The sequence below is a fragment of the Ostreococcus lucimarinus genome, chromosome 15, assembly GCF_000092065.1.
Source record: "Ostreococcus lucimarinus CCE9901 chromosome 15, complete sequence".
In the NCBI taxonomy this organism is placed as follows: Eukaryota; Viridiplantae; Chlorophyta; class Mamiellophyceae; order Mamiellales; family Bathycoccaceae; genus Ostreococcus; species Ostreococcus sp. 'lucimarinus'.
Window position 1 is genome coordinate 239,895 of NC_009369.1, and position 25,380 is coordinate 265,274.

The window sequence follows — 25,380 nt, forward strand, 5'->3', positions numbered from 1 at the left end:
GCGCGCGCGCGCGAACGCGGCGCGGATCGCTCGATACGCGAATTCCGCGACGTCGATAACGCGGCGAGGCGCGAAACATGGCGAAGACGCGACGGAGAAAGCGACGAACGCACGTGGACGCGGACGCGGGCGGCGGGAGCAAAGGCAAAGACGCGGACGCGCCGCGGACGTTCGTGTTCACGCGAGGACGCATGGCGGACGCGGTGAAGGATCTGAGCGAGGATTTGCGAAAGGTGCGGGAAATCGGGGCGAGAGGAGAGGACGCGATCGGGGGAGATGGGGACGCGAGCGCGGCGAGCGAGGAGGAACGCGCGGACTGACGAGCGACGACGCGCGACGCAGGTGATGGAACCGCACACGGCGCGGAATTTGAAGGAATCGAAGAGCAATAAGTTGAAAGATTTCGTGCAAGTATCCGGACCGCTGGGGATTTCGCACTTTTTGATGCTCAGTTCGTCGGACGCGTCCAAGTATTTCAAGATTTGTCGAACGCCGAGAGGGCCGACGTTGACGTTTAAGATTCATTCGTTTTCCCTGTCGAACGAGGTCGCAGCGACGCAAAAGAACCCGAGGAATCCAGCGAAGGCGTTTTTGTCGCCTCCGCTCGTGATTTTAAATAACTTTGGCGATGAAGCGCATCAAAAGTTGGCGACGATTACGTTTCAGAATATGTTTCCGCCTATCAACGTGCGCAAGGTGAAGCTTTCAACGTGTCAGCGCGCCGTGCTCGTGGATTACGACGCCAAGACGAAAAGATTTCAGTTTCGTCACTACAGCATCAACGCCGCGCCCGTGGGGGCGAATAAAAAATTGAAGAAGCTCTTACAGTCGAGAAACGCGCCCGATTTGGGGGACACGCAAGACGTGAGCGAATTTTTCGACAAGAGAGTCGGCGACGCGAGCGATAGCGAAGGCTCCGACGACGAAAGTCGACGAGTGCACTTGACGCAGGACTTCAATCGCGTCGCTCACGCCGACAGCACGTCCAAGATTATCCTCAACGAAATCGGTCCTCGCATGGAACTCGAGCTCGTCAAGGTCGAGGAAGGCATGTGCGACGGCCGCGTGTTATACCACGCCTACGTCAAGAAAACCGCGGAAGAGGTCAAAACTCTCGAGCAGAAAAAGGTCGAGCGCGAAAAGTTACGAAAACGCCGACGAGTAGAGCAAGAAGCGAACGTCAAGCGCAAGGCGCGCGAGAAGGAAATCAAAGCGGACGCCGAGCGCGCCCGTCAAGGCAAATCCAAAAAGAAATCCTCCGCCGTGGACGAGTTCGGGAACGTCCGCGACGTCGAGGGTGAGGCAGAAGACGACGCCAAGTGGGCCGCCGCGTTCGAACGCGAAGAAAAAGAATGGCGAGAGGGCGACGTGTACGACGAGCGTTCCGGAAAGACAAAGCGTAAACGCCACGGCGACTAGCGCCGCGACGCCGCCTCACCGTCACCAGTGTGTTGTAAACGTATCCATTAGCACATCGTTCCATTTCCCAATTCACCATCTTTAACGATTGCGTCGTCGTCGTTTCGCCGTCCATCTGACCGCCCTCGTTTCGCTTTCAATGCTTAGGGTTTGAGCTGGAGTTTTCCTACGAGAGCGCCCGCGCGCGGTGCGATCGACCTCTTTCGTCGGCTCGATACGCTAAGGCGCGAACACACGCGCGGCTACGAAACAAGCACACACAAGTAAACAAAACGTACGTTCACGCGCCCGCACGTGCGTCGCGCTGCACGCGTCGCACGCGCGACGCCGAGGCGAAGATCGCGCGCGCGTTGAAAACCCCAAAACGCATCGACGAACGATCTTCGTCGCGCGCTGGCTCAACGTTCGCGCCCTTCGACGGCGTCGAGCGATGACGATCGTGACGATATATTTCGTTCGCGTTCGTTCGCGCGCGGTGTCGGCGATCGCGCGTCGCACGGCATAGAAAGCGAGGACGCCGCGACGTCGCTATGGGTGTTCGAACCGCGACGTCGAGGGGGTCATCGAGGTCGACGCGCGAAGGCGGCGCGCGAGCGATGGGCTTGAGAGAACGAAAGACTGACGAAAGAATGTGTTTCGCTGGAACAGAAATAAAATGTCTGGTGATCTCGCGTGCACGTACGCGGCTCTCATCCTCCACGATGACGGTCAAGAGGTGACGGCTGACAAGATCAGCGCTGTCGTCTCTGCGAGCGGGTTGGAGCTCGAACCGTACTGGTCCGGTTTGTTCGCCAAGTTCCTCGAGCAAAAGTCCGTGGGTGACCTCATCTCCAACGTCGGCGCTGGTGGCGGCGGCGGTGGCGGCGGCGGCGCGGCTGCGGGCGGCGACGCCGGCGGCGACGCGGCTGCTGCTGCTCCGGAAGAAGAAGAAGAAGAAGAAGCCGAAATGGACTTCGACTTGTTCGATTAATCTTCTGAAACGTCACACGGCGATGAAGCGACCGGCTTCGCTGATGAACGATTTTAGGCTTAGCTCTATAAAGGCTTTCACGCTTTCCGCGACGCGTTTCGTTGTAACGGCGTGAAATCTCAAATCGTTTTAACCTCTTTGCGCCACACGTTGAGTAAAATACTATTACAATCGCTGAAAAGATGCGTGGGTGGCGCGGTACTAGTGTACAAAACCATCTATTCCTCGCACGTGTCCGAGCACTTGTCGGACGAGCCAACACACGTGCCCACGCTGCAACCGCGAAGCGCGTTGACGATGTTGCCGTCGTGCGCGATGTTAAATACGACGACTGGGATATCGTTCTCTTCGCAAAGCGTGATGGCAGTTTGATCCATGACGCCCAAGCCGAGACGACGGACGGTTTCGTACGTCAGCGTCTTGTAGAGTTTGGCGTTGGCGTTCTTCTTGGGATCGCTGTCAAACACGCCGTCCACCTTGGTCGCCTTCAAGACGCACTGCGCGTTAATTTCCGCCGCACGAAGCGCGGCGCCGGTATCGGTGGTAAAGAAAGGGTTCCCCGTGCCCGCACCGAAGATGACCACTCGACCCTTTTCCAAGTGTCGAATCGCGCGACGGCGAATGTACGGCTCCGCCACTTCCTTAATTTCGAGCGCGCTCATCACTCGCGTCGGCACCCCTTTGGACTCGATCGCCGCCTGCAAGTTTAACGAGTTCATCACCGTCGCGAGCATCCCCATGTAGTCCGCGCTCGCGCGATCCAACCCGTTTCCTTCCTTTTCGGCGCCTCGAAAAAAGTTGCCTCCGCCGACGACCACCGCCACCTCGATCCCCGACATCGCCGCCTGCGCCACCTCGCTCGCGATCGACTTCACCACGTCCGGCGAGATCCCAAATCCATCCTCTCCCGCCAGCGCTTCCCCCGACACCTTCAGCATCACTCGACGCCACTTCCACCGTTCGAACCCGTCCTCGTCCTCGTCGTTCGCGCTCGCCTTCTCCCCCTTCCCCTTCTTCCGTCCCTCGCTCCTCATCGCCGATATCTCCAGTCCCTCCATCGCCGACTTCGCGTCCTCGTCCTCGCGGTCCACGATCGCGCGCGCTGTCGTCGTTCCTCCCCGTCCCCTCGCGTTCGTTCGCGCCGCCGCAATTCTTCCCCTCGGCGCGTTCGCGCGCGCCCTCGTTCGCGTCGTCGCGCCCGCGCGCGCGAATCCGCGCGCCGCGGCGTTCGCTCGCGTCATCGCTCGCGTTCGCGCGCGCGCGCGTCGTCGGCGTCGGCGTGTGCGACGCGCACGACGCGCGACGCGTTCGACACCGTCGGCGCGACGCCGCGCGTATGCGCAAACAGTGAGAGACCGCGCACCACCGCGCGCGCCGGCATTCCGCGGTCGCCCGATCGCGCGCGTCGCGCCGCGCCGACGGACGAGCGCTCGAGCGCCCGCGCGATGCGCGCCTCCGCGTTCGATCGACGCCGCGCGTTCGCGCGCGCGCGCGCGCGCGAGGACGCGCGACGAGACGCGCGCGCGTTCACGGTGCGCGGCGGTTGCGCGGCGCCGGCGGCGCTGACGCTGACGACGCGCGCGACGCGCGGGCGCGCGCGCGACGGCGCGCGCGCGGAGGGGAGACGGGCGAGTAATCGCGCGGTGCCGGACGTCGCGGCGAAAGCGAACGACGCGGGACGAAAGTCGCGGAAGAGGGCGATGACGTGCTACAGGCTCGCGGCGGAGCGCGATAACCCTATAGCGTGCGCGACGCACCTGGTGAAGCCGGCGGTGGCGATGTTCCTCGCGGGCGGCGTCGCCGGTGCGCTGGCGAAGACGTGCACGGCGCCGCTGGATCGGCTGAAGATCATCATGCAGACGTCGGGGGCGTCGAGGGCGAGCGCGGCGAGCGTGGCGGCGGCGGACAAGGGGTTGTTGGCGGCGTTCGTGGCGATCGGAAAGACGGAGGGCGTGGCGGGATATTGGCGAGGAAACGTGCCGCAAGTGGTGCGAATTTTGCCGTATTCGAGCGCGATGCTGTACTCGTACGAAGCGTACAAGAAAAAGTTGACGAATAAGGAAACCGGGGAGTTGGCGGTGCCGGCGCGTTTGCTCGCGGGCGCGGGCGCGGCGTGCACGGCGACCATCGTGACGTACCCTCTCGATATCATTCGCCTTCGATTGAGCGTGGACACGAGTGCGAAGAGCATGGGCGACGTCGCCCGCACCATCTTGGCCAACGAAGGGCCGCTCGGGTTCTTCAAGGGTTTGCGAGCGACGTGCATTTCCATCGCGCCGTACAGCGCGCTCAACTTTTGCGCGTTTGATTTATTCAAAAAGGCGCTCCCGGAAGAAATTCGCAACGAAGCGCAAGGGATCGCCACGGCATCGCTTATGGCGACCGCGTTGGCCACGGGTTCGATGTATCCGCTGGATACTATTCGTCGTCAAATGCAGCTTCAAGGGAGCACGTACGCGAACATGCTCGACGCCGGTCGCGGCATCGTCGCCGCCAACGGCGTCGGTGGTCTCTTCCGCGGTTTCATCCCGAACGCGATGAAAAACATGCCGAACAAGTCCATCCAGCTCACCACGTTCGACGTCCTGAAGAAGGGCATCAGGCGTTCAGAGGTGGAGTACGCCAAAGAGGTCGCTATTTTAGCCGCCGAAAACAAAAAAATCAAGTGATCGTTCGATCGCATCTTTTTCCATTGACCCCCCGACACCGACACCGACTTCTTCACATCGCGTCTTCGCTCTGGCACTCCCATACGCGAGCTGCTCCCGATTCTCGTTCGGTTGTAACACTACGAGAATCCGACGGATTTCTGGAACGCGAGCGCGTCGCGTCGCGTCGAATCGCCTTCGAACGTTCCATCTTCGCTCACCGTCGCACTACAAAATTACACGCGCTCTCGCGCTCTACTACTTACAATCATCCCTGTACTCAAACAACCCGCAATCTCCTCCCCAGGGAAACTGCTCGCGATTGCGAATTCTCAGGTACGAGTACGCCGGGTTCTCGTGCCCGTGTCCGTGCGCCGCGTTGGACAGCGTGTACACCCCGAACCCAGCGCACGCGGGTATGACGAGCATGGAGACGGCGCGCCATTTATTCATCTCCGCTGTTTCATCGCGTCGATCGCGTTTCAGCGCGTCAGTCGCGCGCGCTCGTCGTTTTCGCGCGCGCATCGTCGTCGCGTCGCGATCGTTCGGTTCGCGCGTTCGTTCGTTCGCGCGCGCGACGCACCGATCTCTTCCTCGACGCTCGCGCCGGAGCTCATCGAGCGGGCGCGGGAAATTTGTTCGACGCGTTTGGGCGATCGCGCGGCGCGCGCGACGAGTCGGGCGAGCATGGCGAGCGCGCGTGTGTGCGGGCTGGGGTCGCGCGCGCGCGCGCGGATCCCCGGGTGGGAATCCGAGGTGGGGTGATGGTACAAACCTATGACGAGCTATGGGATCTAATGACGACGCGATCGCGACGATCGCGCGAGGGTGAGAGGGAAAGGACACGACGCGTGACCGGGGACGACGGCGTGGGGCTACTTTTGGACGAGCGACGCGCGCTCGGCGACGTCGACGTCGTCGCCGCGCACGCGAGCGATGACAAAGGGACCGGCGGCGCGCACGTGCGCGGCGGTGCGATATCCCTTGTGCTGGTGGAACTTGAGACAGACGAAGAAAATCAACGTCGTGGCGAAGAAGACGAGGTTGTGCCAAGCCAAACTTTCGAAACTTTTGGCGAAATCAAACATGACGTACACGGCTTTGCCCGTGGCGTAGAATCGATACCAGCAAAAGAAGACGTACGCCTGAACGAAGAGGATGGACCAACCGAAGTCTCGTCGACGCATGGGTAAGGCGCCGAGTAAAAACTCAAGGAGTAAAACGACCATATTCCCGGCGTGTTCGACCAGGCGGTACCACTCGAGGTAGCAATCGGGATAGTTGTCCACGCCCTCGAGCGCCCGACACATCGGAAACGCGAAGAACGAGTACCACGCTCCAGCGCTCGATAACACGTTCGTCGTCCACGCAACGCCGTACGCGATCACTAAAACATTTGTCAAACCGTCTAATTCCCCCTCTTCTCGCTCAGTTCTATACATGTTCATCCCCAGCGCTCCCTCTAAGACGAACAACAATAAAATCGTCCAGTCGCTCAGGTAGTCGAACCCATCCGTCTTTCGAACCTGCATCGAGTGCTCGTAAACCATGTGATAGCAGAAGAAAAACACCCCGAACGCGAACGTCCCCATTCGTAACGCGAACAGCGCGGCCCTGGTGCGGAGGAAACGCGCGCGAGTCCGTCAGTCAATGTCAATCTTCAAACCGCGCGCTTCGCCGCGGAGGCCAACACCAAACGCGCGAGGCGAATCCGAATTCATCTTCCACGAGGCAACGCGCTCGCTCGCGCGCTCGCTCGAGAAAATGCACTTCACGACGTACTTTGGAACGAATCGCGACGACGAGGAGACGCGCTCGAAGCTCACGTTGGCGACGCCGTCGATTTTCGGCATGGCGATCACGTTGTGCGCAGCCAGGGCGCCCCAAGCGACGACGCTCGTGATGGTCGCCGTCGTCGTCCACTGCGGTGGAGGCTTGCGTATGCGCAGATCATCGAAATCTATGTCATCTTCCTCGAGCTCGGCGCGATCGGGCGCCGCGCGAGGCATTGGAGCGCGGACGCGAGTCGCGCACTGCGGCGCGCGGCGCAGCCGGGAAGGCGGTTGAGGCGTAGGACGTCTACGAAGGCGGTGCGTTCGTTCGCTCGCGTGCTGTGCGTGCTGCGCTAGATAATTAATGATGATGCTACGTCGAAATTATGGTCATCGATCACGCGCGTAAGACCTTGAGCCAGCGGTCGACGACGGCGTCGCTTCCGTACCAGTGAAACTTTGACGGTTCGTCAAACGTGCCGACGGTGGACATCGAGTGCCAGCAGGCGTCGATGACGATCATTTCGGCGCCCTCTAACGCAAGTGCGGCGCAGTTTGGTACGACAGCGTCGCCTTCGACGCCGTCTCCGTCGCCACCGGCGACGACGGCGTAGGAACCGGCTGCATATTTGCCGATGGTTTTCGGCTCCGCCGACGCGTTTCCGACGACGGCGCGTCCCGTGACGCAGACGTACTGAACATCCGGTTCAAAGTACGCGCCGGGCCAAGTATCGTTTACCCATTTAGATGCCCCGCGCGTTGGATCTGACTTCGCATCCTGCGCGTGTGGCGTCCCTAAGCATATCAAACGTCGCACACGCTCGTCCCGCTTCAAGAAATCTCCGGAGCACTCTACCTCGCTCGCATTCATCGCCAGTGCGCCGCCGATGAACGCCCGCGCGAGCCACCCACCGGCAGAGTGCGCGACAATGTCAACGCTCGTCGCTTCAGGGTTCGCTCGCAACGCCTCTTTCACGCACGCGTCGACGCGTTCTAAATACCACCCGTAGCTCTCTCGCGTCGTGCACGCGTTCATCCAAAACCCCTTCGTGAAGATCCCTCGCAAAATCCCCACGAACCAATCTTTTCGCTCGACCTCAGCGACGTGCACGCTGAACCCTCTCGAGCGCAGTGACTTCGCCAGGCTCGCCTCGTCGTTCCCAAGCGCGTCCTCGTAGTCGCTCGAGCAGTTCCCGAACCCGCTCAGCACGACGATCGGATTCGCCGACGCCGACGCTCGCACGCGCGTGTCGTCGCTCGATGCATCACTGACGTCGATGACGTCCGCCGATGCGCGCGTGAGCGTGAGAAACGCGTCCGAACGCGACGCTTTCGCGGCATCCAGACTTTGTCCCAGTCCCAGCGGCGCGAGCCTCGCGAGGGGCGGTTTGCTCGACGCGCGCGCTCGTAACGGCGAGAAAGCGGTGCGCGCGGTCGAGGACAACGCGTCTGACGCGCGCATCGCGGTCGATGGACGCTCGCGCGCGGTGGCGTCGAGCGTCGGCGAGTGAGGTCGGAGTGAAATATCTAAGACTATTTTAAGACTGCGCGTTCAACTGGGCCAATAATTTCGCTTTCTTCTCCGCCAATAGCCGCTCAAGGTCGATGACTTCCTCCTGATCCTCGATGGATTCCTTCTGCTTCTTAGTCGCCGGTTCGTCAGCCTCGGACGCTTCCGGTTCCTCCGCTTCTTCTACGTCTTCATCTGACTCGACAGCTTCGGGCGTCTGTTCGCGTTCGACTTCCACGCGCACGATGTGATTACCGATCTTTTTCCCGTCCTTGATCCCCTTCCCGTCGAGCGTCTTCGTATCCCCACTCTTCGTTTCTTCGTCGAAATACATCGTTTCCACTCCGTGCACGGTCTCGACCTCGAAAAATCCGCCCTCGAGCGCGTCCTTTGCGCTCAGCCTCAGCGTCGACGTCACGTTCAAACCATCTCTCGAGAACACTTTACTAGGCAAAATCCGCACCCTCACGTGTTGCGTGCGACCACTAATGGGTAATCTACTCCCATCCAACACTCCCGCCGGCACATGCACGCGTCCATGAAAGAAATCATCCTTGACGCCGTCGCCGCCGCATTTTCGGCACGTCTCGGGCTTCCCGAATCCCCGTCCATCGCACGTTCCACACGTCCCTTGGCTCCCCACCGCTGTTCCTCCCCGATTTGCACACCCCTCGCACTTCAAACACGCCATCCCCACGCCTTGACAGCTCGAGCACAGCAGCTTAAACGGTATCATCGCCAACTTTGTCGTCCCCGTCACGCTCTCCTTAAAGCTCACATTCACCAGCACGTCGTCCCTCTTCGCTCCGTTCAGCTCGCACTTTTGATCGTACGCCGCGCGTGAGACTTCATCCTTGAGCACTTCGTACGCGTTCGCGACGTTTCGAAACCGCACGCGCGCCTCGTCGCGTTCGGCATCCGTTTTCGTCGTTCGGGACACTTTGTCCGGGTGCAATTGCAGCGCGAGTTTCTTATACGCACGCTTGATCTCATCCGTCGTCGCCGCGCTTTGCACGCCCAATATTTCATACGCGTTCATCCCGCTCGCGCCCGCGCTCGTCGACGCCATCGCGCGCTTCGGTGCGTCGATCTCTGCCGACTCGAACGAAAAGCGCGGTCCCGCACACGACGACGCGCGGCATGGCGCAACCGAGCGCGCTTCCGATCGCGAGCGCGGACGTCAAGCGAGAACTCGCGTCGAGCGATGATCGCGTCGTCACCGCCGCGGCGTCCGCGCTCGGTGCGCTCGCCGTGCGCGTGCAGTTGCCGACAGATTTCGCAGCCCTGGTGGATGATTTAATGGACGCGCTCGAACGCGATGGCGCGAAAACGGGGAAGAAAGACGCTAGAAAACTTGCGAGCGTGCTAGCGGCGCTGAGTGGACTGTGCGCGAGCGTAGATGGGGCGCGGGGAAGGGCGCTGGATCGAGGGGCGGCGGCGACGGTGACGCGAGAGGCGCTCGGCGCGAACGAGGACGGTGCGAATGATGAAGAGACGGACGCCGTGCGCGTGAACGCGCTGGATTTCTTTCGATTCTTGCAGCATGATGACGACAGGCGAGGTTTTGAGGCGGTGCGAGGGGATTCGAGATGCATGGCGTTCGTATTGGCGTCGGCGCGCGAGCGAGGGTCGCGCGAGATGGATTTTATGAAGCGCGTCGGCGGCGTGGATTTAGTGGTGAATTTTGCACAGCAAGTGGCGGCAGACGACGAGAAATTTGATGCACTTATTCGTGAGGGCGCGTTTGAGGTGTTCACGCACGCGTTGCTCGCAGATGAGGACGAGGTCACCGTTCGCGGGCTCATCGGACTCGCTTGCGCGCTGCCGAGACGACGGGCGCTGCGCGTCAAACTCGCTGAAGACGGCGAGTGCGTGCGACGGCTCGCGACCCTGATGGGATCATCCACGGATGAAAGTCTCAAGGGCTTCGCCGGGGGTTTGTTCCGAGCCTTAGCGCTCGATCCCGAGACGAAAGGTTTAGTCGAGAAGGCGCTGCGAGAAGGCGGTGCCGGCGTGCTGCAAACAGCTTGATAAACATCGATCCCGGCTCGCCGCCGCCCGATACCGCTCGTATTTGATGTAGTATTCATTTGCCATTGTCTAGGATGTTTCCCGTCGTCGCGCGCGCGTCATCGCCTCACTTCGTCTCTCTCTCGCGGCTTCACTTCACTTCGCGCCTCGCGCTCCGCGCTCGATGCCTCCTCGACGATCGACCCGATCGCGATCGCCCTCGAAAGAGGCGCGAGACGCGATCAACAACGCCGCCGTCGCGTCATCCGCGCGCGCGCCCGCGGAAATGCGTCAAGACGACGCGCAGAATGAAAAAGAAGGCGGCGGCGCGGTGGAATCCATGTCAATCGAAGCGACGAATGCGATGCGTTTAAAGCTCGGTTTAGCGCCCTTGCGCGAAGGAGCGTCGAAGAAAACCCATGACGCGGACGCTTTACGTCGTGATGAGGCGAAAGCGGCGGAAACGGCGGCGCTGGCGGAGAAGATTGCTGCGAGGAAGCGTCAGAGGGAGATTGAAAAGTTGAACGCGGCGACTACAAAGCTCGGCGACGCGGACGATGAGGAGGAAGACGCGGGAGCTTGGTTGGCGAAGAGCAAAACGAAGATGGCGACGAAAGCGCAGGAGTTGGAACGCGCGAAAGCGGCCAAAGTTGCGGCGATGTTCGCGGAGAGGGATGAGGACGCGGAGGCGAGCGCGTCGGAGGAGGAGGACGAGGGGGCGAAGAAATCAAAGTCGGCGGCGTACACGTCGAAGGATTTGCGCGGACTCAAGGTGAGGCACACCGCGGATGAAATTAATGAAGGTCAAGAGGTGGTGTTGACGCTGAAGGATACGAGCGTGTTGGATGATGAGGATGATGAATTAGAAAACGTCTTAATCGCCGAGCGCAAGTCGCGTAAAAAGGCGAGAAAGGAGTCAACGAAGAAGAGTGACGACCCTTTCGGGGAGGGCAAGGATGTGGAGGCCAAGAAAACGGTGTTAGGAAAGTACGACGCTCATGATGAGGATGCGGCAATGGAACTCGACGGTGAGGGTGGCCTCGACGCGGCTGAGGAGAAGCGAAAGGCAGAAATCAAGGCGCGACTCGCCGCCGAACTCTCGGGATTGAAGGGTAAAGCGGAAACCGCGGAAGTTGTCAAGGGTGAGCAAGCTGATTTTCACACCCAAGAAGAGATGCAAGCTAAGTTTGTGAAGCGCGAAAAGAAGAAGAAGATGCGCAAAAAATTGAGAAAGAAGCATATCGATGCTGCGGAGCTCGAGCAAGACGCGCTGGCGCCAGAGTCGAGCGATCTCGGTTCACGACGCTCGCGCGGCGAGTCTAGTGCCGAAGCTAAGGCCACGACTAATGAGAAAGACGCGAAGTTCGCGAATGCGTTGCAAAAAGCTCGTGAAGTGACCGATAAGAAGATTCTCGCTGAACTCGCCGGCGAAGCAGAGGAAGAGGAAGACGACGAGCTCGCTCGTGCGCTCGCAAGGAGCCGGAAGATGGCAAATATTTCGAACAAAGCAGCGCGCTCGGCGCCGGCAGACGTGGTCGCGCAAGTGGCGGCGCGTCGTCAAGCAGATGAGGCGAAGGCTCGAGAGAACGCCGCGAATGTCGCCGACGAATCTCTAGTTTTTACAGACATGTCTGAGTTTGTTCAAGGCATCAACACTCAAGACGGCGCGCTCGATGAGGTCTACGACGAAGACGCAGACACTGAGGAAATGCCAGACGTACCGCCGCCGCCACCACCGGGCGGTGAAGACGAGCCGATGGACGATGAAATGCCAGATGTGCCGCCACCGCCACCGCAAGAGGAAGTCGACGCGCACGTTAACATGCCCGTACTCGCGGAAAAGCACGTCGTGCAAAAAGGGTTGGCGAGCACACTCGCTCTTCTCAAAGACAAGGCTCAACTCGATGATGCGCAAAACACGCGCTGGAGTGGGCGCGCCAACGACATGAAGGATCGATTCGACAGACAGCACGTGCTCGAGGCGCACGCCATAGAAGAAAAAGCCGTCGACGGCTACAAGTTCGGTTTCAAGCTCGATAAGTTGGACGAGTTCGGACGGAAGCTCACCCCGAAAGAGGCGTTTAGAGAGCTTTGCCATCGTTTCCACGGCATCGAGCCTGGCAAAATGAAGCGCGAAAAGCGCCTGCGACAATTCCAGGAGGAGCAACAGCGTCTCAAGGCGTCAAGCGTCATGGACGACCGCATCAAGGACGTACAGCGCGATCAAGCGACGCCTTACGTCGTACTTAGCGGTCACGTGAGGGCTGGACAGGCGAGAAACGCTGATCCGGTGGCGACGATGAAGCGCGAACAGGAATCCGCGCGCGCCACCCCCGCCGCCGCGTCGCGCGGTCCATCATCGGCATCCGGTCTGAAGGCTTCCAACGCGACAAAAGTCTCGTTTGCGATGAAACCATCGAAGAAGTAATCCGTAGCACGCGTCATTAGAATATCACGTGTAGAGCAATTAGTTTGACGTCGCCGCGCGCGCGCCGAGATCGACGCTTCACTCTTCGCCTCGCTCCGATGCCCGCGAAACCGAAATCGCGCGCCAAAGAGCTCGCCGCGCGCGACGACGCAGACGATGGCACCGTCGACGCCGTCGACGCCGGCGCCCTCGATCGCGCGTGCGCTACAATCGCAGAAAAGGTACAACACGCGCGCGGTGCCGACTTTCAACATTCTCACGACGCCGTAGGTCCCGAACGCGCTCGCGAAAGCGCACGATGCCGTCGAAACGCGCGTGGCGACGTCGCTACAAACAGCCGAGGCGGAAGAAACGGAGGCGACGCGCGCGTTGAAGCGAGCGAAGAAGGCTTTGGAACTCTCTCGTCGCGTGTCTGGGAAACTGCGACGAGACGACGGCGTCGAATCGACGGCGACGACTGTGTCAAATGAAATCATAAGAGATCGCTTTGGACACTTGGTGAGCGATTTAAAGGAGAGAATTGAGAAGCAGGTGCGCGCGATCGAGGTTCGCGTGAAGGAATTAGATGATGATTAATGTAGAGCCGCGTCGCGGCGTCACGATCGATGCGTGTGCTGTACGATGGAACCAACAACTAAATTGAAACGCTAGCAAGAACTCGCCGCTATTGTCGTGATCTAAATACTATTGTGCATGCACCTTTGTCGCGAGAGGCTCGTACCACACCGGCGTGAAGCCAGCCTTGGCTCTGGCCTCGTCGTTGAACGGCGGTTTGAGCGCGCCGTGAAAATACTCACGGACAATCTCATGGAACGCCTTCACCACGCCGCTCTCCTCTGTTTCTTCACCGACATCACCGCCGTCGACTTCCCGGGCGTGCAAATATTTAAACCAGCGCAGCCCCGAAGCGCAGTGCGTGATCTCCTCTGGATAAATGACGGTTTCCAACAACGTCGCCGACGCCTCGTCCCCGTTCCGACGAAACTTCCCGATCGTCTGCGGCAAAACATCCAAACCCCGCGCTTCGTGCACGCAGTGCTCCACCGCGAGCCTCGCCTCGAGCGAATGCGCCGTCTCTTTCGCCGTCCGCCACAGCCCGTCGTGCGCCTCCAGCTCGCCGAATCGCACGACGCCGCACTCGTCCAATCTTCGCGACAACAGCGCGAAATGCCGCCCTTCATCCGCCGCGAGCTCGACGAAATCATCATAAAACTCTTTCGGCATATTTCGAGCCACACCGAACCGCTGAATCGCGTCCCAGGCCAAGAGCATCGCCCAGCTCTCTATGCTCGCGAGCGAGTGCAAAATCGCCGAGCGCGACTGCGCCGTCCCGCCGTTCCCGATCCGTCGCGTCTGCCCTGGATCCACCACGCGCGATATCTCTCGCACGGGATCATCGACGACGTTCTGCGTGTCCTCACGCGCGTACGACGTCGTCGTCGTCGCGTCGTCGTCGTCACCGAACCACCACCGGTGCGTTTCCGCCGTCATCACCGCCTTCTTCGCGCACGACGGCTCGAGCATCACGCACCGCGCGCGATGCACGAGCTCGCGCACTCTGCGCGCTTCGTCCTCCGTCATCGCGCGCGCGGTCGGCGCGCGGTCGGCGCGCGGTCGGCGCGCGTCGTCCAATGGCGAACCCGTCGGCGCCGCTTCAAATCGCGACGCGTCGACGCGCGCGACCCGAAATGCCGCCGCGCGTGAAGAAAATCAAGCGCGAGTACGCCGACGCCGATGCCGGCGACGCGGACTACGACGCGGTGTCCTCGGGCGAGGACGACGCGGCGGAGATCACGATGAAGATTACGAAGAAGAAGCGGGCGCCCAAAAAAGTTAAAACGGACGACGGCGACGCCGAGGGCGGCGCGCGGGTCAAGGCGAAGGACGAGAACGCGCCGCAGAAGATCGGTTTCGACATCACCGCCGGACCGATTCAGGACGAGGGCTTGCACGCGAAGTATAACGCGATGAATCTGGACGAGCTGAAGCAGTACATGAAGATGAATCGAATGCCGAGCAGCGAGGTGGGACAGAAGAATAAACGAATCGTGTATAAAAAGGCGGATCTCGTGGCGCACTGCGTGGATGGGGAGAAGTGGGGACGGTATCCGTTGTGTCCGAATTGTGGGAAACGAGGGACGACGACGCTGCGGGTGACGTATGCGGATGAGAATCACGGAGGTCAGGGAACGTGGAAGTGCGTCGGGTACTACGATACGGTTTTGCAGAGCGTGACGCGGTGCTCGTTTAATTACAAGGAAGATAAGGATGCACCGCGGGAGCGATTGCCGTGGCGTAAGCCCGGAGATGAGATGTCGGACGACGAGCAAGATGACGTGCAGGCGGGGATGGACAAGCCCGTGGTGTTTCCGGACGACATGCACGCGATGGCGCCGATGGAGATGTCGAAGAAGATGGTGGAGATTTGCCGCGAGCACGGGTTGCAGTTACCCAAGGCGGAGAACGAAGCTTTACGAGAGTGCTACACTAAGCTCCAGGCGTCGATGAATTACGACGACGAATACGACATCAAAACTGCGTTCAATTTGCTTAAGGAGGCGTACCCGCCGTTGACCAAGGAGCAACAAGCCGGCGGCGCCGACGCGAAGAATCCCGCGAATACGAAGCTATGCCAAGCGCTCGAAGCCATCTTCCAAGCCGCGAAGACCTCACCCGAAGAACCGATGAAGTCGGCCTCGTATCGCAAAGCCGCACAGTCCATCCGTGAGATTGATTTCGAAGTCACGAGTGGCATCGCGATTAGCAAAGGCAAACTCAAGGTGCCAAACGTCGGCCCGTCGCTCGGCGCGCAAATCGAGTTTTGGATCAAGAATGGCTACTTCGAGCGCATGGAATACTACGAACGAGGAGAAATCCCGCCGTCGTCGAAGAAATGAACACGAACATGACGCAAAGCGCGCGCTTTACTCTACAATACGGTACAACAAAAATCTCCTAGCGATGAAACGAAACGAAACGAGTCCTCGACCATCAAGCGCCTCCATCGAAACTCTTCGCCGCGTGCGTCCTCAACATCTCCAATCGATATTGGGACAAATCGACGAGCAACGACTTTTTCATCTCATCCCAATCGAATTCGTCGCCAAACTCTCGTCGCACCTCGATGACTCTCGTCGCCGCCAGTCGCACGTCCGCGTCCTCGCTTCGCATCAAACTTTCGATAAACTCGCTTCCCGTCCCCACCAGCGGCGTCGTTTCCATCTGCTTCAGCATCGCCGCCGTGACGGAGCTCTGATTGACGTCCTCCGAGCACTCGTTGCCCTGTCCGTCGAGCTGCGCCATGACGATTCTGACGCCCACGAGCGTGTGCAGCCTGGAAATCATCTCCTTCGCCTTGTCCCGCGGGTCGTACCCGCACGCCGTCGCGTACTCGTCCGCGCTCGAAGACGCTCGCGCGCGGCGACGCCTTCGCGCGCCGCGCGGCGCGACGACGACGCGCGCGGCGGCGGTGGACGCCATTCGCGCGCGCGTCGAAGAGTGTCGTCGCGCGCATGTCCCGCGCGTGCGCGTCGTCGCGCGTCGCGCTCGCGCGCGCGTCGCGCGCACCGACGCGCAAACGCGCGCTCGACCGCTCGACGCGGTCGCGCGCCGTCGCGACGCGCGACGACGCGCGCGCGGACGTCGAGAGCGACGCGTCGGCGTTGTCCCGCGCGCTGGAATCGATTCGCGACGCCGACGTCAACGTCGTCGTCGTCGAGCGCGACGACGCGCGGAAGCGGTTCGTCGAGCGCGAGTCGCTGGTCGAGGCGCTGCGCGCGTCGGCGGCGTTCGAGCGCGCGGTGACGTTTCGAAAAGCGCCGACGGTGGAGGAGACGGCGCGCGCGCTCGCCGTCGCGGATAACGCGCTGGCGAGGGACATCGCGACGTGCGTGAGAGCGTTCGTGAACGTGGTGCCGGGCGCGGATCGGGGGGTGAAGGTGACACTGAGTCTGTTGCGCTCGACGCTGTGCTCGCGATTACACGTCGACCACACGAGCGCTCGAATGATGGTGACGTTTTACGGCCGAGGGACGGAAATTTGCGACGCGCGAACGAGCGCCGCGATCGCGAAGGCGAACGCGGATGGTGGAAATTTTGTGACCGATGCGTTGAAGACGTTGGCGGAGAAGTTTGCACCTCCGAGAGAGATAAGTACTTGCGACGTGGCGCTGTTGAAGGGCGAGCGATGGACGTACGCAGACGGCTCGACGTCAAAAGGTAAAGCCATCGTGCATCGTTCGCCGCTCATCGACGAGAACGAGTGGCGATTGACTTTGAAAGTTGACGTGGTAAACTTTGGATGTGAATGCGAAGAGGAGCACTAGAATAGGACTAGAAAGAATTTGATGTACAACAAACGCGGAGAGCTTCAGAAGAATTGCGGCGCCGTGAATCGCAACGCGGCGCTTCGAAACACGTCGACGTGCGCGTCTAGACTCGGCTCGATGGGCTTAGAGTACCCACCTCCCATGGTGATCACGAGAGGGACCTCACGGGCGATGCACATCGAATACACGGCGTTGTTTCGTCGTAGTAACCCTTCGCGGCTCATCGCGAGTCGCCCGAACGAATCCTCCTTCAAAGCGTCGATACCAGCTTGGAAAAACACGATCGCTGGGTCGTAATCATCGAATAACTTCGGCAGCCACTGCTCGAGAAGGCTTAAATATTCCTCATCCTCGCAATCGTCCGGCAATTCGACGTCGTGCGTCGATTTCTCCCGCGTCTTGATGGGGTAGTTCTTTTCGCCGTGCATGGAAAACGTCACCACCTGCGCGTCGCCCTCGAAAATTTTTGCCGTGCCGTTCCCTTGATGCACGTCAAGATCGATGACTAATATTTTACGATCTCGCAGCGAGTCCGCGAACTCGCGTCTGGCGACGTTGATGGCGACCGCGACGTCGTTGAACACGCAAAAGCCTTCGCCTCTGTCCCTGTACGCGTGGTGCGTCCCCCCCGCGATCTGCGCGCTCGCTCGCGCACCGCTCATCACCTCTCGCATGCACGCCACCGTTCCTCCGGTGCTCGCCAACGAGCGTTCGACGTTCTGCTGAGCCATGGGGAAGCCAATCTTTCGCACCTCGTCCTCTCGCAGCGTGAGCGTCAGCACCCGCTGCACGTACTCCGGGCAGTGCGTCAACAGCAGCTCGCTCTCGATGTCCACTTTCGGAGACTCCAGAAGTGTGATCTTGTTCACCAACGCCGCGTCGCGGCGCAGAGCTTCGCGCGTGCGCGCGTACTTGTCCATCGGAAAGCGATGTCCGTCTGGGAGGTCCACCCGCGCCCAGTCCGCGAAAAACACCGAGAGCGGTCTGGGCGGCGACGCGCGCGTCGACGGAGACGCGGAAGCCGCGGTAGACACCGCGCGGTGCAGGCTCGCCGCCAGCGCTTGACCGCGCGGGAAAAGAGGGGCGGGACGCATGCCGCGAGGCGGCGTGTGCGGCGCGACGACTCCGAGTCTTGGATTTCAATCCACGTCGGTGACGTGACTCGCGTGTAATAAATCCGGTAAATTCGTGAGTGAGTGCTTTTTGGCGTATTCCCGGCGTACGGCGTCGATCGCGGCTCGGGCTGATGGGGAATCCTCGCCGAGGACGCACACGACGCCGCCGGAACCGCCGCCGGTGATTTTGGCGCCGAATAACGCGTTTCTTTCCACGTCGACTTCGCGAACGAGTCGCACTAAATCATCAGTAGCGGTTGAACCTAAGCCGACGGAGCTGTAGGAGCTGTGGCTGGCGAACATGAGATCCCCGAGTCGTCGGCCAAGTTGTCGAACGTCGTCGTCGGCGCAAACGTCGTCGCTCGGCCAATCTTCTAAAATACTCAAAAATTCGCGCACGCGTGCGTGCTCGCGTACAGCGTGACTCACGGTTGCACGCAAGGTATACGTTGAGTCGGCGTCGATGGTGGTGTTCGGCTCGTCGTCGTGGCTGATGTATCGCGCGAGGAACGATTTGCCCGTCATTTCCTCGTCTACGTGCTGCGACCACGACATCGGACTTCCAGCGCTGCCCTCGTCCCACTGCCGAGCTGTGATGACACCACACAGATCCACTTTACTCGGCACGACGTCTCTGTTCAATCGCGCGTTCATTTCGTTGATGAGGATCTTTTTGCCCATGAACGTGCCGCATCGCACGCGCGCGTAATCTGAACCGCCCGAGTTCGAGTGTCGCACGCCAGAATCGATGCCCCACACCCGCAGCTTTCGCGGCAATGGCACCAGTCGATATATGTCTTCAGCCCCGTCGTGTGACGTGTTGGCCAAATCGCAATCGATGGCGATGAAATTTCCGCGCGACGCCGAATCGACGGAGTGAAAGCACGCGTACTGATCCATGAATCCGCAAGGCGCCCCGACGACGTCATTTTCCGCGGTTTGACAATACAGAGGAATCATCGCCACATGCGCGCTAAACCTTCGAGCGGCGTCGTCTTCGGAAACCACGCCAGCGCGCAGCGCGCTCGCCGCCACGGCTCTCGCCACGGCGATTTCCACCGCCGCCGAACTCGCCACGCCTTTCCCTTGCGGCACGTCCGAGCGAATCTCAATCTCGCAATCGCATCGCGCGAGCTTCTTCACCCACGCTCGCGCGCGTTTATTCGACGCGTCCGCATCGCTCGATATCGCTCGCAAAAACTCCCCCATCGCGCCGGCGACGTACGCCGCCCATCGCTCGTTCGCCGCGCTCGGCGTCCTCTCAAAATATTCCCTCGTCTTCCCCGCATCGAACGTCTCCGCGTCGAACACCTCATCGAATCGCGCTTCAAAACATCGCGCGTCCTCTTCCTCCGCGCCGCGCGTCCCGATCGTCACCGTTCGCGCTCGAAACGTCCCGCTCGTCCCGCTCGCCGCGTCTCGAAACCGCGCGCGACACTCCGTTCGCCGCCCTCCGAGCCCCAACTGCGCGACCGTCGCGCCGGAGTAATCCGCGATCCCTCCCATGACGTCCACGCGTCCGCGTCCGACGCCGACGCCCGCGCTCGCGCCGTCGTCGTCGCCACCGTCCTCGAAAAATCGCGCGATGTCCCCGTCACCAACGAACTCGCGCGACGTTTTCGTCGTCGTCCGCGTCGACGCGCGCGCGAGCGCCGCTCGAAGCGCTCGCGCGATCGCGTCGCTACGCATCGCGTCACCGGCCGTCGCGCGCGTCGTCGTCGTCGTCGTCTGACGCGCTCGACGTCGCGATTCGCGTCGCGAGCGCGCCTTTGCGGTGCACTTTTTGAGCGCTCGATCGGCATCTTATCCGTCGCCCGCACACGCGCGCGCGTCGCCACGGCGCCCGAATCGCGCTCGATCGACGCCCGAGATGTCGACGCGCGTCCGCGACGCGCCGCGCGTCGCGACGCGCGCGCACGCGCGGCGCGTCGGGCGTAAAACTCGAAAGAGTGGGACGTCATCGTCCGCGGGACGGCGACGTCGCGACGGCGTCGCGCGGTCGACGGCGGACGACGGCGAACGATCGACGGCGCGCGAGGCGCGCGGCGCGCAGTCGCGTCGCGAGGCGCTGCTGCGCGCGGCGAGCGCGACGGTGATGGCGACGACGACGACGACGGCGGACGCGGCGCGCGCGGCGGCGGGCGCGGCGCGGCGACTGCAGGAGACGTACTTCGCGGCGACGTCGAAAGCGATCGCGCCCGAGCGGTGGTACCCGTACTGGTGGGCGCTGCCGCTCGCGCCGTACGGGAGCAAAGCGACGGCGCTCGCGGAGGCGGTGCCGGGGGAGGTGTGGACGTTCGATCAGTTGCAAGGATTGCTCGACGTGCTCGTCAACGTGCGAATGACGGTGGCGCGACTGGAGGGGGGGGGGTTGTGGGTGCACAACCCGGTGGCGCCGACGAAGGAGCTGGTGGGGATGGTGAAGGAGCTGGAGAAACGATACGGCGCCGTGAAACACATCGTCGTCGGGAGCGCGGCGATCGAGCATAAGATTTACAGCGGGCCGTTCAGCAAGGCGTTTCCGAACGCCGACGTGTGGTTGCCGCCGAAGAATTGGACGTTTCCGGTGGACGTGCCTCTGGAGACGTACGTGCCGTTTTACCCGCAAGGGTCGCCGAAGACGCTTCCGATGCAATCGATCGGAGGCGAACAAAACGTGCCGTGGGCGAACGAGATTGAACACGCCGTGCTGCAAGTCGGCGGCTCGTCCCTGCGCGGATTCAAGGATCCTTGGTTCGTCGACACCGCGTTTTATTTGAAGCGCACGAAAACGGTCGTGCTCACGGATGTCATGGAAAAGGTGAGCCAACAAGCGCCGCCGGTGTGTCAAATCAACCCGCAGCCGCTCTTGGTGCGCGCGATGGATGAGCCGGACAAGGTGCCGGCGAACACATCGCAGGCGAGAAGCGACGGGTGGGGGAAAACCGTCTTGTTTGGTTTGCTCTTCAACCCGAACGCGGTGGAGTTTGAATTTAGCGGAGACATCGCCAACGATTTGCTCGATGGGTTCAAGTGGGATCCGAGCTGGCGCGCCGATTTCGACGCCCTCGTCGCCAAGCCGATGTTTGTGCCGCCCATTTTAGCCGTCTTGGCGTTCCCGCGTCGCCGCGACGAAGTCAAGCGTTGGTCGAACATCGTCACCTCGTGGGATTTCACGTCCATCATCCCGAGCCACCTCGACGGTCCCTTCAACGCGACGCCGGATGAATTCACCGCCGCCATGGACTTTGCCTTGACGGCGACGCCGTACGAGCAATTCGGCGCCAACGCGCAGAGCTTAATCGACGTCGACAAATTGAGCGTCGATCTCAAGTCTCTCGAAGTGCCCAAGCCGTTGAGTCCGGAGCTCATCACTCCTCCCAAACCAGCGCAGGAAGCGGTGGAAATCGTCCTCGACGCCGCGTCGGAGCAATAACTAGCGAGTCTCGCGTTTTAATCAAACCGTCGCGAACTACGGATAAGACCTCAAACCTCACCGCGCGCTCCCATCGACGCGATGCTCGCCCTCGCGAGCGCATCGCGCGCGAGCGCGTCACACGCGATGTCGCGCACCGCGCGCGCGCCGCTCGACCGCTCTCGCGCGCGAGCGCCGTCGTCGTCGTCGGTTTTCACGCGTCGATCGAGCGCGTCCCGCTCGACCACGCACGTCGTCCGCGCCGCGTCGGACGAGCGCGTGGAGACGCACGCGTTCTTCTCCCCGTCCAAAATCAACCTGTTCTTACGAATCACCGCGCGAAGACCCGATGGATTCCACGACCTCGCGTCGCTGTTCCACGTCATCGACCTCGGGGACGACATGACGTTTGCGAAGTCGTCGAGCGAGACGAAGGACACGCTGATCTGTAACGACCCCACGATCCCGACGGATTCGTCGAATTTAGTGATCAAGGCGTTGGATTTGTTCCGCGCGAAGACGGGCGTGCGACAGTACTTTTGGATCGAGCTGGATAAAAAGGTGCCGCACGGCGCCGGACTCGGCGGCGGGAGCGGAAACGCGGCGACGACGCTCTTCGCCGCGAATAAGTTGTGTGGATCGCCGGCGACGGAGGCGGAACTGTTGGAGTGGAGTGGGGAAATAGGAAGCGATATTTCGGTGTTCTTTTCTAAGGGCGCGGCGTATTGCACGGGGAGAGGGGAGATTGTGGAGGACGTGGAGCCGCCGTTGGATTTAGCCACGAAGATGTTGCTCGTGAAGCCGCCGATGGGGTGCTCGACGCCGGCTATATTTAAGGCGCTCGATCTCGATGGACGCTCGAAGGCGGACCCGTTAGAGTTGTTGAAACGCATCGGCGTCGATGGATGCTCGGAGACGGTGTGCATCAACGATCTCGAGGCGCCCGCGTTTACGGTGTTGCCCGAACTCGCCGAGCTCAAGGAACGGCTCAAGGCGGCGACGGCGGATAAAAAGACGGTGGTTTTCATGTCTGGTAGCGGTAGCACGATCGTCATCGTCGGCGACGATGACGTTCCCGCGTTCGTGGCGCGAGACGACGCCCTGTTCAAGGCGCCCACGCGATTAATCACGAGAAAGCCCGGCGAGTGGTACGCGCCGACGCTTCGCCGAGCGTAAACGTGAATGGTAATAAAATCTCTACGGCATAGCGACAACTACTGAACGACTACTGGCCGATTCTCAGCCCGATATAACTGCTCACACTCGGCGTATCCGCTTCGAACTGCCTGAACGAATCCACCATGACGTCGAATATCTTGGAATTCTTTTCGTACGAAGCCGTCGGCGACTGCAACCGCAATTCGTACAGCTTCCCGTTCTCCGTCCCGAGCGCGCTTCGCAGCGTCCGATCCCACTCCAACGTCTGCGGTCGATCCTCCGCCGTCAACCCGTACTGATTCCTCGCGCTATAACTCGAAATCCTCACCTCCACGTCGTAATACACTTTCCCATCGCTCTTCGTCCTTCGCCTCGCGTTTAAAATCTCCTTCTCTCGCCGCACCCCCAGCCGCGTCGACATCAGCTCGCCGACGTACTGTTCCAGCACCCTCTTCGCCGCGTCCTCCGCCGTTCCCAGATCTTCCACGCTCTCGTACGCGCTGCTCGACGGCGAGCTCACCGCGACGAACGCGTTCGTCTCGACCTCGCTCGCGTCTCGAAAAAACACGTCGTTCCCGCTCCCCCTGACCTCGACCCACGCGCTCGGTCGATCGAATCCGTACCCATCGATCGCGTCCGTGTACCGCGCGAATCCGATCGGCGGTCGTTCGAACGCGCGCGCGGGCGTCGCGATCGCGACGCGCGCCAGCGCCACCGCGCTCAGCGCCGCGCGCATCGCGTCGCGCCGCGTCGTCGTCGTCGTCGTCGTCGATCGCGATCGCGCGTCGCATCGCGCGACGACGGCGCGTTGGATCGCCGGCGCGCGTCGCGGCGTCGACGCGGGCGTCGCGCGATGCGTCGCGATCGACGACGCGCGCGCCATGGCGCGCGAACGACGACGACGATCGTTCGCGCGTCGAGGATTGCCGACGACGATCGATGCGTCGATCGCGCGCGACGCGCGCGCGACACTCGCGCGCGCTCGATCGCGCGATCGCGCGACGCGCGCGCATGTCGCGCGCCGGCGCGGACGCCGCGCGCGCGTCGCCGACGCGCGGGACGCACCGCGGCGACGCGATGGCGGTCGGTGACGACGCCGCGCGCGCGCTCTTCGCGTGGGGGTGCGGCGAGGACGGGCAGCTCGGGCTCGACGACGCGCGGTCGACGGCGCGCGAACGATGCGCGGCGTCGCCGCGGCGCGTGGCGCTGGAGGCGACGACGCCGGCGTCGGCGTCGCGGCGGGGCGAGGCGACGCCGCGCGCGCCGGCGTGCGGGTCGAGAAACTCGATGTGCGCGACGACGACGGGGGAGCTGTACGCGTGGGGGTGGAATTCGCACCGAGCGCTGTCGTTCGGGTGGCAGGAGTGCGACGCGCTGTTCGTGGACGCGCCGAGGCGAAGTCGACTCGAGGTGGGCGAGGGGGGGAGGCGGTTGGAGGTCGCGGCGGCGGCGAGCGGCGGATGGCACGCGCTGTGCGTGGACGCGGACGGCGCGGTTTGGGGGTGGGGTGGGAATGAGTACGCGCAAGCGGGGCGCGCGGACGCGGAGGCGGAGGCGCGGAGCGCGGCGATTCCGGATCGAGACTGGGCGCCGGCGCGGGCGTTGATTTCGCCGGCGCGGATGATTCCGCTCCCGTTCGCGGTGTCCGCGGTGTCGTGCGGAGGGATGAGCTCGTTCGCGCTCTTGCGCGACGGAAGGGTGTTCGAGTGGGGTCTGACGAGCGAAGAGGAGGAACCGCGAGAGGAACCCGCGCACTTGCCGACGCTCGATAAACACGTCGTGGAGATCGCGGCGGGGAGCTTTCATTTGCTCATGCGCACGCGTAACGGCGAGGTACTGTCGTACGGGAACGGAATGTACGGTCAGCTCGGACTCGGGGCGTTCAGCGCCGCGGATAAGCCTCGCGTGATTGAGACTTTCGGCCGCGTCGGCGTGGCGAAAATCGCGGCCGGCGGTTGGCACTCCGCCGCCGTCACCGCCGGCGGCTTACTGTACACTTGGGGACGCGGTGAGTACGGTCGACTCGGGCACGGCGACGACTGCAAGGACAAGGTCGTCCCGCAACTCGTCGACTTGGGCGAAGACGAATCAAACTTCATCGCCGACGTCGCCCTCGGCGGTTCGCACTCCTGCGCAATCACGTGCGAAGGTCACGTCCTCAGTTGGGGGCGCAACACCTTAGGACGTCTCGGTCGAGTCGTTTCCGATCCATCCCCATCGTGCGGCCACCCCGGTCGCGTCGTTTTCCCGCCCCTCCCCGGCGGTAGATTTTGGCGCGTCGACAAAATTTCCTGCGGCGGCAGGCACACCCTCGCCGTCGCCGTCGCCGAAAACCTCCCATCCGCCGCCGCGTGATCGCGCGCGCTTCTCTTCTCCGTGTAATCACACGCGCGCGCACAATTTAGCCCTCTTTTTTGCTCGCCGTCGCGCTTCTCCGCGCCGCGAGCGTCCCGCGCCCTCCGTCGCGTCGGCGTCGCCGTCTCCGGCGCGATCCACCGCCTCACCTAAGAAGGTCGACGTCACGGCGTCAAAAAGCGCCGCCTTCGTCGCCCCTTCGTCGCGCGACGCGCGCGATCGCGGTCGAAACGCTCGAATCGAGCGAAACGCGCGCGATGGCGTTCGACGACG

General features: G+C 61.9%; 19 protein-coding genes across 19 annotated transcripts; 9 read left to right on the forward strand and 10 right to left on the reverse strand.

Annotated features, from left to right (window-relative positions):
• Window positions 1–77: 77 nt before the first annotated feature.
• OSTLU_40469 (predicted protein) lies at window positions 78–1,419 on the forward strand (the record flags this gene model as incomplete). The annotated part of the gene is made up of 2 exons (XM_001421568.1): window positions 78–233; window positions 343–1,419. 2 exons carry the CDS (start codon window positions 78–80, stop codon window positions 1,417–1,419), a joined length of 1,233 nt encoding a protein of 410 aa, XP_001421605.1.
• Window positions 1,420–2,074: 655 nt separating this feature from the next.
• Window positions 2,075–2,389, forward strand: RPP1 (Cytolic 80S ribosomal protein P1; Cytosolic 60S large ribosomal subunit protein P1; the record flags this gene model as incomplete). The annotated part of the gene is made up of 1 exon (XM_001421569.1): window positions 2,075–2,389. One exon carries the CDS (start codon window positions 2,075–2,077, stop codon window positions 2,387–2,389), a length of 315 nt encoding a protein of 104 aa, XP_001421606.1.
• Window positions 2,390–2,607: 218 nt separating this feature from the next.
• Window positions 2,608–3,327, reverse strand: OSTLU_13319 (predicted protein; the record flags this gene model as incomplete). The annotated part of the gene is made up of 1 exon (XM_001421717.1): window positions 2,608–3,327. One exon carries the CDS (start codon window positions 3,325–3,327, stop codon window positions 2,608–2,610), a length of 720 nt encoding a protein of 239 aa, XP_001421754.1.
• Window positions 3,328–4,089: 762 nt separating this feature from the next.
• OSTLU_40647 (MC family transporter) lies at window positions 4,090–5,058 on the forward strand (the record flags this gene model as incomplete). Its single annotated transcript, XM_001421570.1, has 1 exon — window positions 4,090–5,058. The coding sequence occupies one exon, from the start codon at window positions 4,090–4,092 to the stop codon at window positions 5,056–5,058; it is 969 nt and encodes a 322-aa protein (XP_001421607.1).
• A 237-nt stretch (window positions 5,059–5,295) lies between these two features.
• OSTLU_27824 (predicted protein) lies at window positions 5,296–5,654 on the reverse strand (the record flags this gene model as incomplete). The annotated part of the gene is made up of 2 exons (XM_001421718.1): window positions 5,296–5,495; window positions 5,621–5,654. The coding sequence occupies 2 exons, from the start codon at window positions 5,652–5,654 to the stop codon at window positions 5,296–5,298; spliced, it is 234 nt and encodes a 77-aa protein (XP_001421755.1).
• Window positions 5,655–5,912: 258 nt separating this feature from the next.
• OSTLU_27825 (predicted protein) lies at window positions 5,913–7,046 on the reverse strand (the record flags this gene model as incomplete). The annotated part of the gene is made up of 2 exons (XM_001421719.1): window positions 5,913–6,651; window positions 6,820–7,046. The coding sequence occupies 2 exons, from the start codon at window positions 7,044–7,046 to the stop codon at window positions 5,913–5,915; spliced, it is 966 nt and encodes a 321-aa protein (XP_001421756.1).
• Window positions 7,047–7,206: 160 nt separating this feature from the next.
• On the reverse strand, window positions 7,207–8,271 carry OSTLU_27826 (predicted protein; the record flags this gene model as incomplete). Its single annotated transcript, XM_001421720.1, has 1 exon — window positions 7,207–8,271. The coding sequence occupies one exon, from the start codon at window positions 8,269–8,271 to the stop codon at window positions 7,207–7,209; it is 1,065 nt and encodes a 354-aa protein (XP_001421757.1).
• Window positions 8,272–8,347: 76 nt separating this feature from the next.
• OSTLU_89287 (predicted protein) lies at window positions 8,348–9,388 on the reverse strand (the record flags this gene model as incomplete). Its single annotated transcript, XM_001421721.1, has 1 exon — window positions 8,348–9,388. One exon carries the CDS (start codon window positions 9,386–9,388, stop codon window positions 8,348–8,350), a length of 1,041 nt encoding a protein of 346 aa, XP_001421758.1.
• Window positions 9,389–9,957: 569 nt separating this feature from the next.
• Window positions 9,958–12,757, forward strand: OSTLU_18354 (predicted protein; the record flags this gene model as incomplete). The annotated part of the gene is made up of 2 exons (XM_001421571.1): window positions 9,958–10,324; window positions 10,557–12,757. 2 exons carry the CDS (start codon window positions 9,958–9,960, stop codon window positions 12,755–12,757), a joined length of 2,568 nt encoding a protein of 855 aa, XP_001421608.1.
• Window positions 12,758–13,441: 684 nt separating this feature from the next.
• On the reverse strand, window positions 13,442–14,248 carry OSTLU_40450 (predicted protein; the record flags this gene model as incomplete). The annotated part of the gene is made up of 1 exon (XM_001421722.1): window positions 13,442–14,248. The coding sequence occupies one exon, from the start codon at window positions 14,246–14,248 to the stop codon at window positions 13,442–13,444; it is 807 nt and encodes a 268-aa protein (XP_001421759.1).
• A 169-nt stretch (window positions 14,249–14,417) lies between these two features.
• On the forward strand, window positions 14,418–15,724 carry OSTLU_27831 (predicted protein). Its single transcript, XM_001421572.1, has one exon. It carries the CDS (start codon window positions 14,446–14,448, stop codon window positions 15,652–15,654), a length of 1,209 nt encoding a protein of 402 aa, XP_001421609.1. The 5' UTR covers window positions 14,418–14,445; the 3' UTR covers window positions 15,655–15,724.
• A 24-nt stretch (window positions 15,725–15,748) lies between these two features.
• OSTLU_27832 (predicted protein) lies at window positions 15,749–16,102 on the reverse strand (the record flags this gene model as incomplete). The annotated part of the gene is made up of 1 exon (XM_001421723.1): window positions 15,749–16,102. One exon carries the CDS (start codon window positions 16,100–16,102, stop codon window positions 15,749–15,751), a length of 354 nt encoding a protein of 117 aa, XP_001421760.1.
• Window positions 16,103–16,269: 167 nt separating this feature from the next.
• On the forward strand, window positions 16,270–17,082 carry OSTLU_18357 (predicted protein; the record flags this gene model as incomplete). Its single annotated transcript, XM_001421573.1, has 1 exon — window positions 16,270–17,082. The coding sequence occupies one exon, from the start codon at window positions 16,270–16,272 to the stop codon at window positions 17,080–17,082; it is 813 nt and encodes a 270-aa protein (XP_001421610.1).
• A 44-nt stretch (window positions 17,083–17,126) lies between these two features.
• Window positions 17,127–18,179, reverse strand: HDA3508 (predicted protein; the record flags this gene model as incomplete). Its single annotated transcript, XM_001421724.1, has 1 exon — window positions 17,127–18,179. The coding sequence occupies one exon, from the start codon at window positions 18,177–18,179 to the stop codon at window positions 17,127–17,129; it is 1,053 nt and encodes a 350-aa protein (XP_001421761.1).
• A 45-nt stretch (window positions 18,180–18,224) lies between these two features.
• On the reverse strand, window positions 18,225–19,706 carry OSTLU_89290 (predicted protein; the record flags this gene model as incomplete). The annotated part of the gene is made up of 1 exon (XM_001421725.1): window positions 18,225–19,706. The coding sequence occupies one exon, from the start codon at window positions 19,704–19,706 to the stop codon at window positions 18,225–18,227; it is 1,482 nt and encodes a 493-aa protein (XP_001421762.1).
• Window positions 19,707–20,295: 589 nt separating this feature from the next.
• OSTLU_18359 (predicted protein) lies at window positions 20,296–21,615 on the forward strand (the record flags this gene model as incomplete). The annotated part of the gene is made up of 1 exon (XM_001421574.1): window positions 20,296–21,615. The coding sequence occupies one exon, from the start codon at window positions 20,296–20,298 to the stop codon at window positions 21,613–21,615; it is 1,320 nt and encodes a 439-aa protein (XP_001421611.1).
• Window positions 21,616–21,891: 276 nt separating this feature from the next.
• On the forward strand, window positions 21,892–22,746 carry CMK (4-diphosphocytidyl-2-C-methyl-D-erythritol kinase, putative chloroplast precursor (CMK) (4-(cytidine-5'-diphospho)-2-C-methyl-D-erythritol kinase) (CDPMEK) (ISPE); the record flags this gene model as incomplete). Its single annotated transcript, XM_001421575.1, has 1 exon — window positions 21,892–22,746. A coding segment is annotated over one exon (855 nt), but the record flags the coding sequence as incomplete, so codon positions are not given.
• Window positions 22,747–22,819: 73 nt separating this feature from the next.
• PSBP4 (lumenal PsbP-like protein) lies at window positions 22,820–23,635 on the reverse strand (the record flags this gene model as incomplete). The annotated part of the gene is made up of 1 exon (XM_001421726.1): window positions 22,820–23,635. One exon carries the CDS (start codon window positions 23,633–23,635, stop codon window positions 22,820–22,822), a length of 816 nt encoding a protein of 271 aa, XP_001421763.1.
• A 221-nt stretch (window positions 23,636–23,856) lies between these two features.
• On the forward strand, window positions 23,857–25,074 carry OSTLU_4127 (predicted protein; the record flags this gene model as incomplete). The annotated part of the gene is made up of 2 exons (XM_001421576.1): window positions 23,857–23,952; window positions 24,001–25,074. Coding segments are annotated over 2 exons (1,170 nt in total), but the record flags the coding sequence as incomplete, so codon positions are not given.
• Window positions 25,075–25,380: the final 306 nt, after the last annotated feature.

Bases quoted from the DNA above. Each gene is read 5' to 3' on its own strand.
- OSTLU_27831 (XM_001421572.1), top strand. From the start codon at position 14,446: ATGCCGCCGCGCGTGAAGAAAATCAAGCGCGAGTACGCCGACGCCGAT.